Below are 21,752 nucleotides of genomic sequence, written 5' to 3'. Positions count from 1 at the left end.
GATTAGTCCCTATACCTCACAGGAATCTGATCTGCTTGACCAGGTAGGCCAAGTAGCCTCTAGTCGGGTGACTTCGGTCCCTGAGGTTCAACCAGAAAAGATCACCCTTCCTGATAACAATCAGGTATCTGATAAATGTGTGGGAACAGAAAACGACCAGACTTTCTCGGATGGTTAGGGCCAGATACCTCTAGGGACTCCTGGTTCAGATTCTATCAGCGCCAGTGGTCCTAGAAATTCTAGGCTGGCCTCGTCAAGCCGGCCTGGCCGACTTGGACATGCTAGTCGCAGACGTTCCGTGGGAACTTCGTCTCAGGGAGTGTCTGTGGTCTCAAGGACCAATTTACCATCATGCTTTACAGTCGCTGGGTTTAATGGCCTGGCCATTGAGACCCAAGTACTGAAGGACAGAGGTTTGTCTACTTCAGTCATTCCTACCCTTATTAAAGCAAGGAAAGCGACTTCCAGCAAGGTCTATTATCACACATGGAAGACTTATATTGCGTGGTGCGAATCTTTAGGATTTCCTCCACGTACCTATTCGGTGACTCGAATATTGGCCTTTTTGCAACAAGGGGTTGAGCAGAAGCTAGCCTTGAGCACCATCAAGGGTCAAGTTTCAGCATTAGCAATCTTCTTTCAGAAACCTTTAGCTACCAAGTCCTTGGTGCGGAATTTCATCCAGGGGGTGCGGCACCTGGCTCCTCCAGTCCGCGCGCCCTTACCGCCCTGGGATCTTAATTTGGTTTTGTCGGTTCTACAAAAACCTCCCTTTGAAAACATCAGGGAGATTCCCTTGCTTACTTTATCCCAGAAGGTGGCCTTCTTGGTGGCTATTACTTCTGCTCGCAGGGTGTCAGAACTGGCTGCATTATCATGCCAGTCCCCATACCTAGTGATTCATAGGGATAAGGTAGTACTTCATCCTAAGCCATCCTTTCTTCCTAAGGTGGTTTCAGATTTTCATCTGAATGAAGATATTGTACTACCTTCCTTGTGTCCTCAGCCCAAGCATCATCGGGAACATGCGTTGCATTCCTTAGATGTGGTTCGGGCAATCAGGGTATACCTGAAAGCTACGGAATCATTCCGTAAGACGGATTCACTTTTTGTGATCACGGATGGCCCCAGAAAGGGTTTGCCTGCATCTGCCGCGACCATTGCCAAATGGATTAGACAAACGGTGGTACAGGCTTATTCTATTAAGGGTCAGAGTCCTCCGTTCCCTGTTAGGGCGCACTCCACTCGAGCGCTCAGTACTTCCTGGGCCTTTCGCCATCAGGCGTCAGTGGTCCAGGTATGTAAGGCGGCCACCTGGTCGTCGGTACATACCTTTACAAAATTCTATAAAATTGATGTGACGGCATCGGCGGATGCCTCATTTGGCCGCAAGGTTTTGCAGGCCGCAATTTGAGGAGACCGGTGGTCTACCTCGAGGGTTTTTTCTGTTTGAAAAAAAAAAAAAAAAAATTTTTTTCTCTTTTTTGTTGAGTCTCATCATTAAGGATGAGCATTGTAAACTTCTAGTTGGCACCGGTTGGGCCTTCTAGATTGGGATTTGATTTCATTTTCCCACCCCTCAGTTGTGATACTGCTCTGGGACGTCCCGAAGGTGGTGTATCACCGAGGACTACGTCTGTCAATGAGCGCTAGAGAAAAATGGATTTTTGTAAGATCTTACCGTAAAATCCTTTTCTCTTAGCTCATTGACAGACGTAGTCCCCGCCCCTCTGTTTTTTTTTGAGTTGGGTTGGGTTAAATCTCTAAAGACTGCTTTTTCACATAACTGATTTGCTGAGGCAGAGAGAGGATATACCCTCTGGGACTGCCCCTAGGGTGTGGCCAGAGCTTTTTAATTTCCTGTCTAGTCCTGCTCCTGTGGAGGCAACATAACCCGAAGGTGGTGTATCACCGAGGACTACGTCTGTCAATGAGCTAAGAGAAAAGGATTTTACGGTAAGATCTTACAAAAATCCATTTTTTTGTCGTTTTAATTTATCAATAAAGTTGTATTTTTTAATGAAAGTGTGAAGATTTGTTTGCATCCCTTCATTTTTGATGCCGGTATAGTCCCGCTTTTTCTTTCCTCACTTTTTTTATCTAAATTTCATATAATTACTAAGGGTTATGGCTGTGCATTAGTTTTATATACGTTTCCCAGTTGATTAAATTCATGAGTACTGAGTTTTGCCTATTTATCTATCTAGCTGCCATGGTAAAGCAGAAGAGTGCATCAGCCTGTGTCGGGCCCTGATGAATGCTTTGAATTGGCTTCTAAGATGTTCTTTATACTACGTGGAAAAAATGAAGGAAATCCTAGATCCAGTGACAGGGGAATGTCAGCTGTCCATGTGCCTGAAGAGACTGGAGTCCATCCTTGGCAGCACTAAGAACCGCGCACTCATCCATATTGCCAAACTGGAGGAACCAAGTAAGCTTGGGAGGACCATTCTAGTAATGCTGTTACTTCACTACACTGATCTTTTATGCATGTGGCTTTTTCGTCTTTAGGAAGTGTATTGTGAAGCTGTTTACTTTAGCAACCAATTAGGTTTGCAGCTGGAATTCTTATTTCATTCTGCTCCATTGAGGGGTACAGGAATTCAGATATAACCTGGTTATACTAGTGCCTAACAAGAGTATTGGACACTGGCAAAAAAAGAAACCTTGAGCCAGCCCCTAGTGAAGCTTCCTATCTACCCAGAATACCTCCAGTTTTTTGCTAGTGTCTTAGGAAGATCTGCCGAGAAAAGTCAAACCAGTTTTTGGTTTTCTTCTTCCATTGACTACAGTCAAGATTCCATGCTGCACTGCTGCTTGAGTTATTCTACTTTATATATATATATAATGTCCTCCTTCAATTGATGAAAAAGAAAATGGCATTGTTGTACCTACCACAATATCCATTTCTTGGAGTCCATTGAGGGACGATAGGTCCCACCCATCTGTGTTTTTCTTCATGCCCTTAGTTAGTACTGCTTTACTACAAAACTGAGTCATGCTGAGTAGAGGGGTTACAGTAGAGGCTGGTTTATAATTTGTTTGCCGGTATCCAGTCCTCCTGTAGAAGGCAGTGTAACTCAACTGTACCTGAATTTTTGTCTCTCAGTGACCTCCAAAAAATGGATTTTACGGTAAGTACAAAACTATCATTTTTTGAACAGCACTGATATTCTAAATTGGCTATTTTTGAAGAAACAGGCAATCAGGTGTTCTACATTGCAAGGAGCATTCTAATAGGAGGGGCGAACACACGATTGACCATAAGGATAGCCAAAGTGTTTTGGGAGACTAGGAATTTAGGAGCTATGGCTTGGCTTAATTTTTGTGCCTTGTTGGTACTGGTACTGTAAGACGTGCCATTTTCCTTTTGTCTAGCTTGTTGGTAAAACCTTTTCCATTGCCTTCATCCGTAGTAGAGTAGTCTAGGACTGGTACTCTTATACCACCATCCCTGCTAAATCCAAAACTGGATCTCAACAAAAGCGACCAAAGTTTAAATTGTGTGACCAAACAAGACAGTTGAGTGGAGCCTTCAGCCCCCATTCGCACCAGTGTGGCTTGTTATGCGATTTAACAGGTCCAAATCACATGACAAGTCTCGCCATATTGTGGGCAATGGAACTGTTCAAATTGGTGCAACGCCGAAGTTCCTGCACTCATTTTTGGCAATTTCAGGTGCAACTTGCATAGACATCTGTGCATGAAGTTGCACAGATGTCAGCTAAGTCGCACTGATGTTTGGCTTTGAAATTGTGCGATTTCAAGTGAAGGCACACAGTTTTAAATTCTGATTCGGTGTGAACGGGGACTCCAGTGTATTTCCAGTTAACATCTTGGTTTTTTTGTTTTAAATAGAGTGGGGAAGGTTTAGCAACCATGTCAAATTTTCATTCTTGCATGGGGGATTTATTCTATAATTTCTGTCCTGGTAACAATTGTCACTGAGACTGTAGTGAAGGAAGATCTATACATGGGCTTCAGGTTTTATATAAACAGTATAAACCGCAAGCTTTGACAAAGCATTTGCAGACCTTTCAGAAAGCTTTGATGGAGCTTTTATGGTACCATTTATCTCCAGTTTCTAAAGGTTGAACACAGATCCTAATAGGTGTGTCGATTTTCATTTTAAAGAGGTTGTAAACCCATTCAAAATTTTTTTTTTTTTCTTTCAACCTGAAAGAGAAACACATAATGAGCTGTCTGATTGCCCGGAGCCGCGGTGACATCACTCCCGCGCACGCGCGCGGGAGCCGACGGTCACGGCACAGGCCTCTGAAGGAACGGCACCAGCGGCCGTTCCTTCAGAGCGCATGCGCCAGTGACGTCACTGGATGCATGTAAGGTAAATATCTCCTAAACGGTACATGTTTAGGAGATATTTACAGTACCTATAGGTAAGCCTTATCATAGGCTTACCTATAGGTACAAGTGTCAGAGGAGGGTTTACTTCCTCTTTAAGCAAGCCGCTAGCAGGTTTCAGCAGACTGTCAACAAGCTTTTAAGAAGTGCTGAAGCTTGCTAGCAGCTTGTTTTGAAGTGGCAATCAGCAATCCTATTAGGATCTGTGTTCAGCATTTACAAACTGGATCAGAATGGTATTTCAAAAGCTTCAACAAAACTTACTGAAAGCTTTGCAAATGTTTTATCCGAGCTTGCGGTGCAGACTGCTCTTATACAAGCTGAAGGCCGCGTGAAACATGCGTAACTCTCTATTCCTACTCAGGATTATGGATCTTCTTTCACTTCAGTCTCGGTGACAATTGTTACTAGGACAAATAGAATAGAACAAATCCCCTTTGTGTTCCAATGTGGACACTTGTTGTGATGACAGCTGTCTAAAAGAGGATTTCCTCCCATTTCCTGTTATGTCTATCAGACAAAAAGTTACGGACAGTGCCAGCAAAAAAAAAAAAAAAAAAAGATGGAATTTACCTCCTCCCTACCTTGTTTATAAAAAAAAAAAATAGAAGAAGTAGATATGCTTTTTAGTTTAGGCACTGCTGCAGAGCACAGCCTACCCAAGATTACCTTACAAACATCTTGTAATCTAAATTATGTTACCTTGTTTACCTGAGCTAGAAAAAACGGCTGCAGTCAAATTGTTTGCAACTGGCAACACCTCCATTTTTTTTTTTTTTTTTTTTTTTTTTTTAGGCCTTATGTGCACTGCTGCTCCTAAACGGGAATTTAGGAGCTTTTGGCATTTTTTTTTTTTTGCCAAAGTCCCTGAACTCAACTTAATAAAAGCCTATTTCTCATTTGTTCATTGACTGACACAGCTCCTGATTCTTCTTAAGCATTGGGTTATACTGCCCCCTACAGGGGTTGGGACACTAGGCAGAAAAAAACCTTGACTACGCCTATGGGCAGTCCCAAGAGATATACACCCACTCTCAGCTATAGGCACTCCTAGTCAAGAGTCAGGACCTAGTTCCTTGCTGGGATCTCAGGTCCTGGCAATTTTTTCATTTTCTGATGTTTTCCCACCCCTCATGTTTAAAGCGTAACTCCACTTTCATTGGGGAACAAAATCGGCAAATAAAAACCAAAAAGGATAGAAAGCAGCGCTAACCACGGTTAGTAAAATGGAAACTAGGAGAACAGTCCATAAGAGAAAGTCACGTTTATTGAGAAAGACCTGTATATTGATCAATAAAAAGTTCCAAACCGGTAGCCTATCCAGGCTGAGGCCGCTGGTGGTAAACAGTGCACAACTGGCAGAGCCGCTGGGTGAGGGGTCCGGTAACCGCGATGGTGTGGAGAGAGTCCCAGCTGGATGGTAACGCCTGAGGGAACGCCGGACCAGCCGGTGTTCAGTAGGGAACACCTCCTGCAATGTAGAGCGGAGTGAAATCGCCTGGACCAGAAACGACAAACCGGAAATTACGGAATCGGAAGTCAGGACCAGTTTGGAAGGCACACAGGAACAAGTTGCCATGATGACATGTTTTGCGCACATGCGCTTTTGTCAAAGTCACGGATAGGCGGGATAAAGAAAAAACAATATAGCGTATACAAATGCGACACAAATCATATTGTGATTGAATGTTTTAAAAATGACCTTTCCTTTTAAATCTGCAGCTGTTGTAATTTTCTGAAAATGCAATGCAATATGGCTACCTGGAGCTGTTCTGTACATAGAATGTATACTGACCACACCCCAGAAACATAATTTTCTGCTTGTGTGATTGGCTCACTGATTTTCCCAGAAGTCTGCCTAAGATACAAGTCAGATTTCAGGCATCCCTGCAACAAAATTTGTCATTTTTGGTGAGATATTCCTAATAGGAACACGTCTAAAGGGATGCAGGCCCGGCAGCTTTCCTCATTAGAGTTCTGCAGCTGCCACAGCTGATAGATAATTATGAAACCACTCCTATTTGACCCACTTGGCACAGAGGAATAAACAATGATTTCTTCAGAATAACAAAAGGTAGGAATCTGCAACAAAGTTTGTTAAAATCCCTGCAATGTACACAGAGGGGAATGTTTTTTTTTTTTCTCAACAAAAGTGGAGTTACGCTTTAACACTGCTTTGGATGTCCCAATGGTTATGAATATCAGAAGCTGTGTCCGTCAATGAAAGAAAGAGAAAATGGGATTTTTGACTTACCGTAAAATCCACTTCTCTGATGTTCATTGACGGACGCAGTACCCACCCCATTGTGGAGTTGGCATTCTTCTGACACTGCTTGTAATGCTTGTAGCAAAACTGAGTACCTATATCTGAGAATGGGAGTATACCCCCTGGGACTGCCCCATAGGCGTGCGTAGTCAAAGCTTTTTCCTGCCTAGTGTCCTACTTCTGTAGGGGGCAGTATAACCCAGTGGTTAAGAGGAATCAGGAGCTGTGTCCGTCAATGAACAAAAGAGAAATGTATTTTACGGTAGGTCAAAAACCCCATTGTGTCCATGCACACATAGGCTTTTATCAGAGTTTAGGAGCAGCAGAGTTTAGGGGCAGTTACACGTCCCTCTCCTGAACAAAGAAAAATCGCGTTAAGGAGCAGAACGTTTTGGCAAAAAACGCGAACCTGTCGAAATCGAGGCAAAAAAGCCATACCGCGTTTTTGTCGTGATTTAGCGTTTTTCTGCTGCCAGGAGAGTTACGTTTAGGGTTGACCAGTGTACATGTAGCCTTAGGCATTTAGAATTTAAAGGTTTGTAAACAGGCTTTTTTTTTTTTTTCCTAGCTGTGCAGGCCCAGTCTATAGAATAGGAGCCTACGCGCGGTTAAAGGTATTTTCAGCTTGGCTTCCTCCAGGTCCCCTGTGGATATATGAGGTCTGCAGCATTAATTTCTTTGATAGCTTCTCCTTCTCAAGCTAAGTAGCCTGTAAGAATCAAGCCTAATGGATCCCTTGTATCTGTATCAGATCAGCCGTGTCGTTCTGATTGTGGCACTTGCATTGGTTGATACTCTCTAGCTGGCAGTTATGTCAGACCTTGTTATTTTTGTCTTTTCTACTTGTAGCCTCCTGGGCATCCGTGGAGCAGTCATTGCTGCAACTGGCCGATTGTATAAGTCTCCTTCCCAGCATTCAGCTACAAAGCCAGGCAGAAGATTGTGTGTCGTTAATCAGGAGGTACGGTCTTGTCTGCTTTACTTACCCACAGCATGTATGGTTTTATTTGAGGGTCTTTCTATACATTGTTGTGACTGTTAGTCCAAAAGCTTTTCATCTTTTTATAGTTGGAGTCCGTTTAACTTTGACATGAACCTAATAAAAGCAGAGCCATTGCTTTGACTCGTTTAGTGTAGAGGTTAAAGAACATTTACATAAACTACCTATGAGGGAGGATGCAGGAGGAGTTCTGGGGTCCCACCTATAGAGGGCAGGGCAGGAAGAACTGAAAGAACCAGCTTCTTCACAGTGACACTACTTCCAATTTCCCATTCATTTCCCATTAATATTTTCATGCCCTATTAGTAGGTAGAGTTACATTCAAGCACCGGCTTAGTGCGGACACTTATTTTACTGAATGTTAGAGTGCCTTTTCAATTTTTTCCAATGGATAACTTTTAAGGTAGAATCCAAGAATCCAATTATCCTATAGAAAAAAAAAGACCGTCAAAAGCCTCGATCTATTGATGAAGATTTAGGGATCTTAGCTTGTAAGCAGGGCAGGGACTGAAGTGAATATACAAAACACACCCACACTGCAGTAAATTGGGAAAACAAACCCATACGTACTCACCTGCCACTTTATTAGGTACACCATACTAGTGTAGGGTTAGACCCCCCCTTTTGCCTTTAGAGCTGCCTTAAAGCGGTTGTAAAGCGCTATATTTTTTTTTTTAAGGACCTGCAATAAAAAGGCATTATGTGCTAGTATGCATCGCATACTAGCACATTATGTGACACCTACCTGAAATTAAGCCCTCCAGCGATGCGATGTAATTGCTGTAGGCAGCACCCATCTTCTCCTGGTCTTCCTTTTGGGTCCGCGGACTCCGGTTGTGTGACAGGCCGGAGCCGTGATGATGTCTTTCCCATGCAGGCGTGGGGGAGTCGTCATTCACGGCATAGGTGTATGTAATGTAAAGATCTTCTAAACGGTAAATGTTTAGGACATAATTACAATACCTATAGGTGCAAATTCTGCCTTAAGGTTTACTTCCTCTTTAATTCTTCGTGGCATAGATTCAACAAGGTGTTGGAAACATTCCTCAGAGTTGTTGGTCCATATTGACATGACAGTATCACGCAATTGCTACAGATTTGTCGGCTGCACATCCATGATGCAAATCTCCCATTCCACCACATCCCAAAGGTGCCCTATTGGATTGAGATCTGGTGCCTGTGGAGGTCATTGGAGTACAGTGACCTCATTGTCATGTTCAAGAAACCAGTGGTGAGATGATTTGGGGTTTGTGACATGGTGCATTGTCCTGCTGGAAGGAGCCATCAGAAGATGGGGACACTGTAGTCATGAAGGGATGGACATGGTCAGCAACCATACTCGGGTAGCCCGTGGCATTTAAACAATACTCAATTGGCACTAAGGGGCCCAAAGTGTGCCAAGAAATTATCTCCCACGTCATTACACCAGCAGCAGCCTGAACTGTTGCTACAAGGATGGATCCATGCTTTCATGTTGTTTACCCTAAATTCTTTTTTTTATCTAATCTCTTTTTATTAAGTTTTTTACAATCACAAAAGAAAAAACAGTAAGACACAATCTCAATATCACAATATCAAATTCCATACTCTAAACTAAAGAAAGAAAGAAAAGGAAAAAAAAATTCTGACCCTACCATCTGAACATGGCAGCTGAAATCAAGACACATCAGACCAGGCAACATTTTTTCCAATCTTCTATTGTCCAAATTGGGTTAGCCTGTTAGAATTGTAGCCTCAGTTTCCTGTTCTTAGCTGACCGGGGTGGCACCCAGTGTGGTCTTCTGCTGCTGTAGCCCATCTGCTTCAAGGTTCATATCTGGTATTCTGCATACCTTGGTTGTAACGAGTTGTTATTTGAGTTACTGTTGCCTTGCTATCATCTCGAACCATTCTCCTCTGAAATCAACAAGGAATTTTTCGTCCCCACAACTGCCGTTCACTGGGTGGTTGGGAAGCGCAGAATCTGGTGGAGGAGTTCCTTCGTCCTCTCTGCTTCCGACTGCTGAGCCAAGGTGGGGGCGGAGACAAAGGGGGTGCCGCAGGAGATCTAGTACATGTGCAGTAGGACAACACTAAGGCTCCATGTACACGGGACGTTGGAAATGGCCGTTTAGGAGCAGTTGGGCGTTTTTCAGAAGCCCCTGAACCCACCTACGTTTTATCTTATCTGTCCATGTACACCAGGTCGTTTACAGTCATTTGCAGGCAGTTGCGTTCAGGGACTTTTTTTAGAACGCAATTATTTGCATTCGAATGTGTGTTTCCCGGCATTTCAAACGCACAAACGCGACCTAACGCGATGACCCGCGATTAGCGTTCGCGTTTTTCCATTTTAAAGGGGAATCATTTTTTTGACCTTTAGGAACGGTTCTAAACGCAAACGCCCGCTAAACGCGGGTGCAAACGCGACCTAACGGACGTCCTAAAAATTCCAACATTCAAAGGGACTTTTAACAACGTCCCGTGTACATGGAGCCGAAGAGATCTTGCAGTTTAGAACAAGACTCCTCTGGGGGCACTAGTGACTGTGCCTTTTCAGGGGGCATCTGTTCACTGCTGCCTTCTGGGAAGTGGAGAAACAAAAAGGCAAGGAATAACCTAATTAAAACCGTATTGGATGATTTCACACAAGCATGCAGAGATTCTTGCTGATGTGCAATTTAGCGAAAGGATAAAGGTCCACTTTAAATTGACAGCTCTCCTATTAAAGTAGAACCATATGCAAAACCTTTTTTTTCTCTTACGTCCTCCGACAGTCGCCGCCATCTTCATATTCGTCACAATGGGGGTATTAGACTTTGCTCCGTAGGAGCTACTCCTACGGAGCAAAGTCTAATACCCCATTGTGACGAATATGAAGATGGCGGCGACTGTCGGAGGACTCAGAGAAAGGAATTTTACAGGTAAGATTTTACAAAAATTCAGTTTTCTCTTACGTCCTCCGACAGTCACCGCCATCTTCATATTCGTCACAATGGGGTATTCGACTTTGCTCCGTAGGAGTAGCTCCTACGGAGCAAAGTCGAATACCCCCATTGTGACGAATATGAAGATGGTGGCGACTGTCGGAGGACTCAGAGAAAGGAATTTTACAGGTAAGATTTTACAAAAATTCCGTTTTTCATTTTTGATAGCGCAAGGGAGGGTTATACCCCCTGTCAGATTTTTTTTTTTTTCCCCTATCTGTGTCCTATTGCTGAGATTTCCCCTAACTTCCTGTCCTTTAGCCAAACAGGAAGTGAGAGGAAATCCTTGCAAATTAAGGGAATAGCTTGGGGACCCCCCAGATCATCAGAACTAGTATCCCCATTGGAATATTTTCCCCTCTACTGTATTACTTTTCTGGGACAAACCAAATTTTTAGATTTTCTTTTACTTTCACTTTCAATTACAAAGGTAAGCAGGACAAATGGAGAGGATGTATCTCCTTTATGGGGCCACTGACAGCAATATAAACTGACGTGTTCTAATTCCTCTCCAAAACTAAAAAATAAAAGTTTTGCATTTAGTTATACTTTTAAGGTCTATCTTTAAAATCCCCCAACCTGCAGTCCTGTATGTAAGAACAGCGAGGGACCACCCACATTCTTTATCAGGGGGTCTTCAAACTATGGCCCTCTAGTTGTTTAGGAACTACAATTCCCATCATGCCTAGTCAGGTCTGTGAATGTCAGAGTTTTACAATGCCTCATCGGATGTGTAGTTCTGCAACAGCTGGAGGGCCGTAGTTTGAGGATCCCTGTACTAGAGTGTTGGACAGCAGAGGAGAACTCCCAGTTGCCAGGGTAGTGAGGAACGAAGTAAATATTTGCACTTTTCCTTTCCTCCCTATGCCACAGAATTGCATAGCACTGCATGGATACATTTGAAAGCATCCCGGAGGTGGGCTTTAACTAGGTTCTGGGTAACTGATTAGATCAATTGATGAATCTCCACTTACTAAGCTGTTAAACATATTTTATTTGAAAAAAGGTTCATGATTTCCAATCATAAGACTGGTATTCAACTTTTATCAAAAAACAAAAATATTGTGATAAAAAAAGATTGTTATAATTTAACGAGTTAAACCCATTGTCTGATCCAGAACCATCAGCTTGGGTACACATTCATAAACGACATGAAAACCTAAACGCGAAAAAAGAACACTCAGTCTGAGGTAGGCTCTTTACCATGTGATCAGCTGGGTCCTATCGCAGCTGATCACAGTGCCGTGTATCGGCTTTCCTTAGTTTGCGCTGACAAGGCGCGGGTAGAGGAGAGCCGATCAGCGGCTCTCCTGGCGGGGGGTCTGCGCTGATAATCAGCGCATTGATTATCAGTGCAGACCGATCAGCGATGCCCACCAGTGATGTCCATCTGTGCCCCACCAGTGATGCTCACCTGTACCCATAAAGGATGCCAATCAGTGCCCATCAGTAATGCCTGTCAGTGCTGCCTATCAGTGCCCTCTATCAGTACCGCCCATCCGTGCCCTTTATTGCCCATCAGTGCCCATCAGTGCTGCATATTAGCGCCTCCTCATCAGTGCCACCTAATCAGTGCCCATAAGTGCTGCCTCAGTGAAAGGGAAAACGTACTTATTTACAAAATGTTATAACAAAAACAGAGAAAAGGTTTTTTTTTTTTTTTTTTTTTTTTCAAAATTTCCGGTCCTTTTTATTTGTAGCGCATAAAATAAATAAGCCAGTGGTGATCAGATGCCACCAAAAGAAAGCTATATTTGTGGGGAAAAAAGATAAAACATTTCATATGGGTTCAGTGTCGCATGAATATGCAGTTGTCATTCATAATGCGACAGTGCTGAAAGCTTAAAAATTGGCCTGGGCAGGAAGGGGGTAAAAGTGCCCTTTATTGAAGTAGTTAAATATTTCCTCTTGGGGCAGTACTACGAGAAATCAGAACCAATAAGATACAAAGTAAATGTCAAGAAATAATGATCGTGGGTAGCCCTGAGCTAGACAGAAAAACTATTAAGGCTTCTTTCACACGGTCCACCTCCGTAGGTGGATCCGTGCTGCTCAGTAGGGGATCGATACACAGATCACCGCTGAGCAGGAAGGTGACAGTTCCCTCTCGGCACTGTGTGGGAGGTGTCGGAGCCCCATGCATCTCTATGGGGGAATCGGATGAGAGAGGACTGCCTGTCCGCTCTCGTCCGATCCCCTGAGTTTCCATCTGTCCGGATTTCACGAACAGGATCGGATGCGGATGGCAGCAGGTGTCAGCGGACATGTCTTCGCTGCCCCCCGATGCCCTATAGGGACGCATGGAGGATCCAGTCAGCTCCGCCTAAAATACTGACAGGTGGATCTGATCGGATCGCTTGTGTGAAAGGACCCGAAGGCATGCAGCTGTGAAAAGGCGGTGTCCACCTGTGTGAAGACAAAAGAGGGGGAAGGGAAACACTGCGCCACTCCTCTAGTAATCAATGTAACCCTTTAATTAAACAATATGAAAGGATCCTGTACACAAAAATGAGCATTGGAAGCGGTATTGGCTGAGAGCACTGATCGAGATCTGGTCGGCTGCTGGTTTTCCAGCATGCTCGTTTGACCGAAGCCGGCCCACCTGCCATACACAAGGGCTGAATGTCAGCCGGTTTTTATTGAACGGGCCGATGTCAACTGGCATTCAGCCTGTGTGTACAGGGCTGTAAGGCCAATTCACGCCATAGAAAACGCAGTCCGGATGCGTTCCAGATGCTTTTCTGTGTGCGTGTTTTTGATGTGTTCCAGTGCAGTTTTGATGCGTTTTTGGTGTGTTTTTGATACAGTCCAGAGCATTTTTCCCCCTCCTTTTTTTTTTTTTTCCTTAACCTTAAATAAGGATGTGTGCTCCAGTGTGTTTCGGTGCGTTCTGGTGCATTCCAGTGCATTTGTGATGCATTTTACAGCGTTCCAGTACAGGAAAAATGTAGCATGCTCTACTTTTTTTCTGAATCTGCAAGCACTGGTGTGAACTATGCCATTGAAAACCATATAACCTACTTTCCATGCGTTTTTGATGCAGAAAAAATGCACTGGACTGCATGTGGTGTGAACTAGCCCTTGGTCCACCACGCTGATGACACCACCGAGGGTTCAACGTCACCGCAGGACACCTTTTCAAGGAAATCTTCCTCTTTTGTAGCTGACCTTTATTGGGCTACCCACAAAACTCCGCAAATGGAAGCATTTATAGATTGCTTACCAGTTTGGAAACCATATGGAGAAGCTTTAAGTAGAGGTTTAGCAAAGTAAAAGGGACCATTTACTATCTTAACCACTTGACTTGATTTACTAGATATGAGAGTAAAATCAGCGCAACACAATGGATATTTAAACTGAAATTATTGTGCCGTGAAATCACAATTAATTTAAAATAAAAAGAGTAAAATACTCCAAGTGAGGTCTCACCAGTGTGCTTATGCTGCTGTACAGAACACTGGTGAGACCTCACTTGGAGTATTGTGCGCAGTACTGGAGGCCATATCTCCAGAAGGATATAGATACTCTAGAGAGAGTTCAGAGAAGAGCTACTAAACTAGTACATGGATTGCAGGAAAAAACTTACCGGGAAAGGTTAAAGGACCTTAACATGTATAGCTTGGAAGAAAGAAGAGACAGAGGGGATATGATAGAAACTTTTAAATACATAAAGGGAATCAACTCTGTAAAGGAGGAGAGCATATTTAAAAGAAGAAAAACTACCACAAGAGGACACAGTTTTAAATTAGAGGGGCAAAGGTTTAAAAGTAATATGAGGAAGTATTACTTTACTGAGAGAGTAGTGGATGCATGGAATAACCTTCCTGCGGAAGTGGTAGCTGCAAATACAGTGAAGGAGTTTAAGCATGCATGGGATAGGCATAAGGCTATCCTTCATACAAGATAGGGCCAGGGACTATTCATAGGATTCAGATATATTGGGCAGACTAGATGGGCCAAATGGTTCTTATCTGCCGACACATTCTATGTTTCTATGTTTCTAAAAGTAATGTGCTAGTGCTAATTAAAGTGCAGAAATTTAATATTAAGTGTCAAGTGAAATCAAGCGGTTGCTAGCACTATAAATGCCTCCACTGCACATCTAATATCAATAGTAAAGAGCAGTGCAGCGCCACTTAAAAATAAATGAATGTTAAATGTGCAACATTAGTAAGTGCAAATAAAGTAAGGAAGTGCCATACATAGAAATACAAAATCATAATTCGTATGAATATAAATCGTGCATAAAAAATATTGTTCTTTAGCCCTCATGCACACGGGGCGTCAGAAAAAACGAGCTGCAGAGCCACTTCTAACGCCAGGAAAAAGCAGCTGTAAAAACGTGCTTTTAGTAGCTTTTTCCATTTGCGTTATTGGCCACGTCGCTTTTAGCAGCATTTTTTCTGTCTCCATTCAAAATCAATGGTTCCCTATGGGAGCCTATTAAATTGAATTGGAGTCGCACCGCAAGTCGGATCAGGCTGTGAAAATCTTGAGGGGGAACTCCATGCCAAAATGGGGGAAAAAAATGGCGTGGGGTTCCCCCCCAAGTTCCAAACCAGGCCCTCCGGGTCTGGTATGGAATTTGAGGGTAGCCCCATGCCGAAAATCCATACCAAACCCTTATCCGAGCATGCAGCCCAGGAAAGGGGAGGGGACGAGCAAGCGGCCCCACCCCCCTGGACCATACCAGGCCACACGCCCTCAACATGGGGGGTGTGGGTTCTTTGGGGCAGGGGGGGCTCTGCACCCCCCCCACCCCAAAGCACCTTGCCCCCATGTTGAGGAAAAGGGCCTCTTCCCGACAACCCTGGCCGGTGGTTGTGGGGGTCTGCGGGCAGGGGGCTCATCGGAATCTGGAAGCCCCCTTTAACAAGGGGGCCCCCAGATCCCGGACCCCCTCCCTATGTGAATGGGTATGGGGTACATTGTATTAAAAAGTTTATTAAAAATCTTCATCCGGTCTTCTCCGCTCTGGTCTTCTCCTCTCTGCTCTTCTGGTCTTCTCCTCTCCGCTCTTCTGCTCTTTTGCCCTTCTGCTCTTTTGCCTCCTCTGGTCTTCTTCCTCCTCTGGTCTTCTTCCTCCTCTGGTCTTCTTCCTCCTCTGGTCTTCTTCCTCCTCTGGTCTTCTTGCTCCTCTGGTCTTCTTCCTCCGGTCCTCAATCAACGCTGTCCTGGTGATTATGCCGGTCTCCGGTCTCTGCCGCTTATTATATGGCCATTAGGGGCGTGGCCTACTGGTCGTCGGTGGAATAAGGGGGCGGGTCCTCTCGGTGACGTCCCCGGGAGGCCACGCCCCTAATGGCTATATAATAAGCTGCAGAGACCGGCATAGTCACCGGGACAGCGTTGGAGGAGGACCGGAGGAAGAAGACGACCAGAGGAGGCAAAAGAGCAGAAGACTAGAAGAGTGGAGAGGAGAAGACCAGAGCAGAGAAGACCGGATGAAGATTTTTAATAAACTTTTCAAAACGTCTCCTGTCATTTTTTTACATACACTGCCTTTTATGGGGTGAATGGGTATGGGGTACAATGTACCCCATACCCATTCACATAGGGAGGGGGTCCGGGATCTGGGGGGCCCCCTTGTTAAAGGGGGCTTCCAGATTCCGATGAGCCCCCTGCCCGCAGACCCCCACAACCACCGGCCAGGGTTGTCGGGAAGAGGCCCTTGTCCTCATCAACATGGGGGCAAAGTGCTTTGGGGTGGGGGGGTGCAGAGCCCCCCCTGCCCCAAAGCCCCCACACCCCCCATGTTGAGGGCGTGTGGCCTGGTATGGTCCACGGGGGTGGGGCCGCTCGCTCGTCCCCTCCCCTTTCCTGGGCCGTTTTTTCGGCTTGGGGCTACCCTCAAATTACATACCAGACCCGGTATGGTTTGGAACCTGGGGGGGAACCCCACACCGTTTTTTTTCCCCATTTTGGCGTGGAGTTCCCCCTAAAGATTCTCACAGCGCAAGTCGGATCATCCTGATCTGACTTGCGGTGCGCCTTCCATTCAAATCAATAGGCTCCCATAGGGAACCATTGATTTTGAATGGAAGAAAAAAAAACGTATAATGTGGCTTAACGCACGTTAACCAACGTTATTCAGCCTTTAGCAGCGTCAAGACGTTTTTACAGCTTGACGCTGCAGCTCCAGAATGCACAGTTCCTGGGTTTTTTTTGCAGCTATTAAACGCCTATGCCACTTGGAGCTCCTAAAAGCTCTATGTGTGCATGAGGCCATAGAATAACATGGATGGGCGTTCTGCAGCTGCAAAAAAAAACGTCTGACGCTGCTAACAGCAGCTGCAAATATGTCCTGTGTGCATGGGGCCTTAAAATCGCACAAGATAATATATAAAAAAAAAAAAAAAAAAAAAACATTTATAATATTAAAAAAATCCCAAAATCTCAAATATATATAAAATTAAATATATGAAAGTCCAGTGCTAAAAAGGAGTCTTTGTGCAAAAATGTCAAGATGTGGACTACAAAAGCCAGAAAGTGCTGGTGCTTGAGAGTGAAGCTTCAGAAATCAAAAATCCTCCACCACATAGAATTGGCCGCTCACCTCACGTTCTGACCCCTGTGTTATCAGTGGGTCAGAACAAGCTGTTCCCAGAAAGGGATATAATCTTTTGGATGATAATCAGCCAGTATACTGTGAAATACGATTACCACACTCACTGTCCTTAAACAAATAAACAAATATTATTTTACTTTCTGCTATATAACAGTCTCAAAAAAAAAAAAAAAATGTAAAAATCATAACTTTTTAACATTTTAGGCCAATTTGTTTTCTGCTACATATTTTTGGTAAAAAAAATCACTAAGTGTATTTTGATTGGTTTGCGCAAAAGTTTTCGCGTCTACTAACTACAGGAAAGATTTATGTCTTTTTTTTTTTTTTTTTACTAGTAATGGCGGCGATCTGCGATTTTTAGCGGCGGACAGATCGGACCCCTAACTGACATTTTTTTACACTTTTGGGGGGACCAGTGACATTACTACAGTAATCAGTGCTAAAAATATGCACTGTTACTGTAATAATGACACTGGCAGGGAAGGGGTTAACACTGGGTGATCAATGGGTTAAATGTGAGCCTAGGGGAGTGATTCTAACTTTGGGGGGGGGCGTGGCTTGTGAAATGATCAGAGACCTGTCTTCCTATATAGAAGGATCACAGGCACTCTGTGATCATTCCAGGGAGAAGAACGGTCAGCTGTGTTTACAACAGCTGACCGTTCTCTCTCAGCAGGGAGCGATCGCAGGTGTCAGACGGCAATCAGAGCCGCCTGCCCCGTGCATCGGAGTCCCCGCTGTGGCGCACGCTCGCCCCCTAGCTGCAGGTGCGCGACCGATGTAGGTCTACGTCAGTTTGCGCAGGAGGACCGCACTGCCGCAGTAAATAGGCGGCGGGTGGTCGGGAAGAGGTTAAAGTGAAACTGCACTGCATCTAAGCACCACAAACCAAAAATACTATTTAATTAATTTGTATTATTCAAATAAATCTCCCCAATCCATTCAGGTCTCCATGCTTTATTTTGCTGAGAAATAATTTTGAAAAACACCTCTTAGTATTTCTGGTCGTGGCTATCTTGAGTAAGGGCAAATGATTCATGTATCATTTACTTCCTGGAATCCATCTGCTCTTAGCTTAGTCATAGGCAGAGTTGAAATCCCTTTCGCCTCTCCTGAAGACTCCTGGGATGCATGACATCATTTGCCTAGGCATAGAAACCAGCAAGTAGCTGAAGAAATGTAAACAAAAAAAAAAGTTTATAACAAGTAAATATGATATACTTTCTACTTTCCTATCGATTTACTAATGCTTGCAGCATAAGGATTAAAAATAGCCCATGCTGATTGAGAGAGTGAAGTTCCACTCTAACCACTTTAACCACCGGAGGATTTTGCTGTCTTACGTCCAGGCCACTTTTTGCGATTCGGCGCTGTGTGACTTTAACTGAAGGAAATTTACGTCCTTTTTTCCCCACAAACAGAGCTTTCTTTTGGTGGTATTTGATCACCTGTGCGATTTTTACTTTTTGCGCTATAAACAAAAAAAGAGCGACAAGTTTGAAAAAATAACTATTTTTCACATTTTTTTTATATGAAATTCCCCCCCCCAAAAAAATGTAAAAATCGAATTTTTTTTATCATTTTTGGCCAATTTGTTTTCTGCTACATATTTTTGGTAAAAAAAAAATCGCAATAAGCGTATTTTGATTGGTTTGCGCAAAAGTTATTGCGTTTACTAATTAAGGGAAAGATTTCTGTCATTTTTGGTGTTTTTTTTTTTAACGAGTAATGGCAGCGATCTGCGAATTTTTTTTTTTTTTTGCAGGACTGCGACATTGCGGCGGACAGATCGGACCCTTGACTGACATTTTTGACACTTTTGGGGGTACCAGTGACACTACTACAGTAATCAATGCTATAAATATGCACTGTTACTGTAAAAATGACACTGGCAGGGAAGCGGTTAATTTTTATTGGTGATCAAGGGGTTAATGTATGCCTGGTGCTTACTAACGTGTGTGGGGGGAGGTAACACAGGTACAGATCGCAGGTTCAGCTATGCTGACGGATCTCCACACTCGATTCCCCGACAATCGGGGAAAAGCGGCGGTGATCACTGCCGCTCCTCCCCTGGCCCGACTCCCGCTGTGACTGAATACAGCGGGAGCGAGCCTCCGGCGGCGCTCGCGCGCCGCCGAGAAAGGGGAGTGTCTGGCGACGTAGGTCTATGTCGCCAGACGATAACGAACCACTTTGCCGCAGTAGAGCTCTAGTGAGCGGCGGTAAAGTGGTTAAGTAACCAAAAAGTCTTGAGGAGGGATTTTCTCAGCGAAGGACAGATGGATTCCAGGAAGTAAATTCTACATAAATCATCTGCCCTTACTCAAAGAATGAATTGTGACCTGAATGGATGGGACAGTTTGATTTGTATAAAAAAATGAACTAAATAGTGTTTTTAGTTTGTGGCGCTCAGATGCAGTGAAGATCCGCATTAATGTAGTATGCACACATTTTTGTGAACCGAGCTTCGGCTAAGTTTTTAGGCACATTTCTATGAATCAATCTCAGTACTGCAGTATATCCGAACATAATCATGCAAAAGTCCCCTATTCAAATAGAAATGGGGTCTTCTAGTCTGTTTATAACTTCTTGTCCGCTTTGCCTAGCTGATTTAGAGCTTATTTAGAAGGCTATGATCATGGCAGACCTGCCCAACGTCCCCATCCCCCACAATTCCCCGAGTTGGGTTTTAACTTCTACTGATAAATACAGGAGGATTGGAGACTAGAAAAATAAAAAAATGTAGGCCAACCCAGGATAGCTTCTCCTACTACCAATACCATACTATCATGGAGGATGGGCATCTTACTGCTGGGAAAGACTAACCTATTTTTTGCTAGCAATATTTTGTCTTCAGTACTTTGTCTTCAGTCAAGGCATTGCAGATAGAGCTGGTCTCTACGATAGCAGCTGTCTGGAGCTGACATTATGGACCGGATAGCACAGGTGTTTGCAGACTTTGAATGTAGAAGGCCAAAGTACTCTTGCGCCTTGCTTCAAAGATTCTTTATCACATCTGCCTCTAAGCCATTAGTTGCTGAGATTTTGTCTGATTTTTAATCTCTCTGGTCTCTTCTGGACGAAGTTGCCTCTGAGGAGTCGCAGTATTCTGCCATCTCTCTCAAACTAAAAACCCATCAATATGCAGTACACACTTTTTTTTTTTTTGAAGCTGAAAGATCAGTACGTTGCTTTCACAGATGCTGTTCCTAATCTGGGGTACTTTGGAGTTCACAAGACCTTTCTGGTGCATCCGCTGTTCCAAGTTTTCCTTTATGGAGTCTAGGAACACCTAAACAGAATGTTTGTTCTCCTCAAGCACTTTATAGCCTTGATTCCATTTAAAGAGGTTGTAAACCCATACAACTTTTTTTTTTTTTTTGGCAACCTGTAAGCGAACACATAATGAGCTAGTATGCATCGCATACTAGCTCATTATGAAATACTTACCTTAGAACGAGCCCCCGCAATGCCGCCCGCTTACCTGTATGACGGGTGACATGTCCAGTCGCCCGTCTTCCGGAATCGCGGCATCCGGCCATCTGATTGGCCGGAGCCGCGGTGATGTCACACCCACGCACGGGAGCCGACAGTCACGGCACGGAGCTCTGAAGAAACGGCACCAGCGGCCGTTCCTTCAGAGCGCATGCGCCAGTGACGTCACTGGCTGCATGTAAGGTAAATATCTCCTAAACGGTACATGTTTAGGAGATATTTACATTACCTATAGGTAAGCCTCATCATAGGCTTACCTATAGGTAAAAGTGTCAGAGGAGGGTTTACTTGCTCTTTAAAGAGGATTAATGGTCTGTGGATCCAGAAATGTCCTGTTTTTAAAGCTGAACTCCATCTTTTGATATACTTTACATCACAGGTGTCAAACACAAGGCCCGCGGGCCGAATGCGCCCCCCCCCCCCAGGCCATTTCATGTGGCCCTCGCACCTCTCCTGCACCTGCAGCACCCCCATTGTCTCTGCCCCCACTTTGTCTCAGTAGTCGGCAACAGAGAGGACAGAACTAATTTGAAAGTTCCAGCGCCTCTCTGTGCAGCTGCAGAAAGACTTGTTGTTGCCCACCCCCCCTTCTCAGCAGTCCACAGCATAGAGGAGGGCAGAACTCCTCCTACAGATCCTGCACCTCTCTGTGAAGCCGCAACACCACCTTGTCTCTGCCTCCCCTGGACTGGTCTGCGTTCAGCAGACTCTGGAAGCTGACTTCAGCCCTCCTCTAGTCCTCCTCCAGACCCTGTACTTTCTTCTTCCCAAATCTACCTGAATCTTCTTCCTGGCAGCAGCACAAGGTAAGGAGGTGCATTGTGATATAAGGAAGGGTGGGTTAATCTTGACTTCTGATGGTGGGGGGCTCGTGTAAGGGGGGTGTAGGGTACTCTGGACATCTAATCTTAAAGATATAACTGGCCCTTTGAGGGCAACCATAATGCTGATGCGGCCTGTGATGAAGTTAAGTTTGACAACCCTGCTTTACATAGTTCCTTTGGGCCAGCTTGGCCCAACTGAACTATGTTCCTCACTAACACGTGAGGCCGCTGGATGTGCGGTATACACTGTATGTAGCTAAGGCTACATACA

General features: G+C 44.3%; 1 protein-coding gene across 1 annotated transcript in view; it reads left to right on the top strand.

Moving 5' to 3' along the window:
• Positions 1 to 21,752, top strand: part of MED24 (mediator complex subunit 24) — a 217,865-nt gene that overhangs the window by 68,930 nt on the left and 127,183 nt on the right. The window contains exons 6-7 of the mRNA XM_082271510.1: positions 2,208 to 2,431; positions 7,478 to 7,589. Of these exons, the coding sequence (XP_082127636.1) occupies positions 2,208 to 2,431; positions 7,478 to 7,589 (336 nt within the window). The remainder of the gene's footprint in view (positions 1 to 2,207; positions 2,432 to 7,477; positions 7,590 to 21,752) is intronic.

The sequence above is a fragment of the Pelophylax lessonae genome, assembly GCF_965119305.1.
Source record: "Pelophylax lessonae genome assembly, chromosome: 11".
Lineage (NCBI taxonomy): Eukaryota > Metazoa > Chordata > Amphibia > Anura > Ranidae > Pelophylax > Pelophylax lessonae.
The sequence above is the reverse complement of the archived record's forward strand: the minus strand, read 5'-3'. Positions and strand labels throughout refer to the sequence as shown.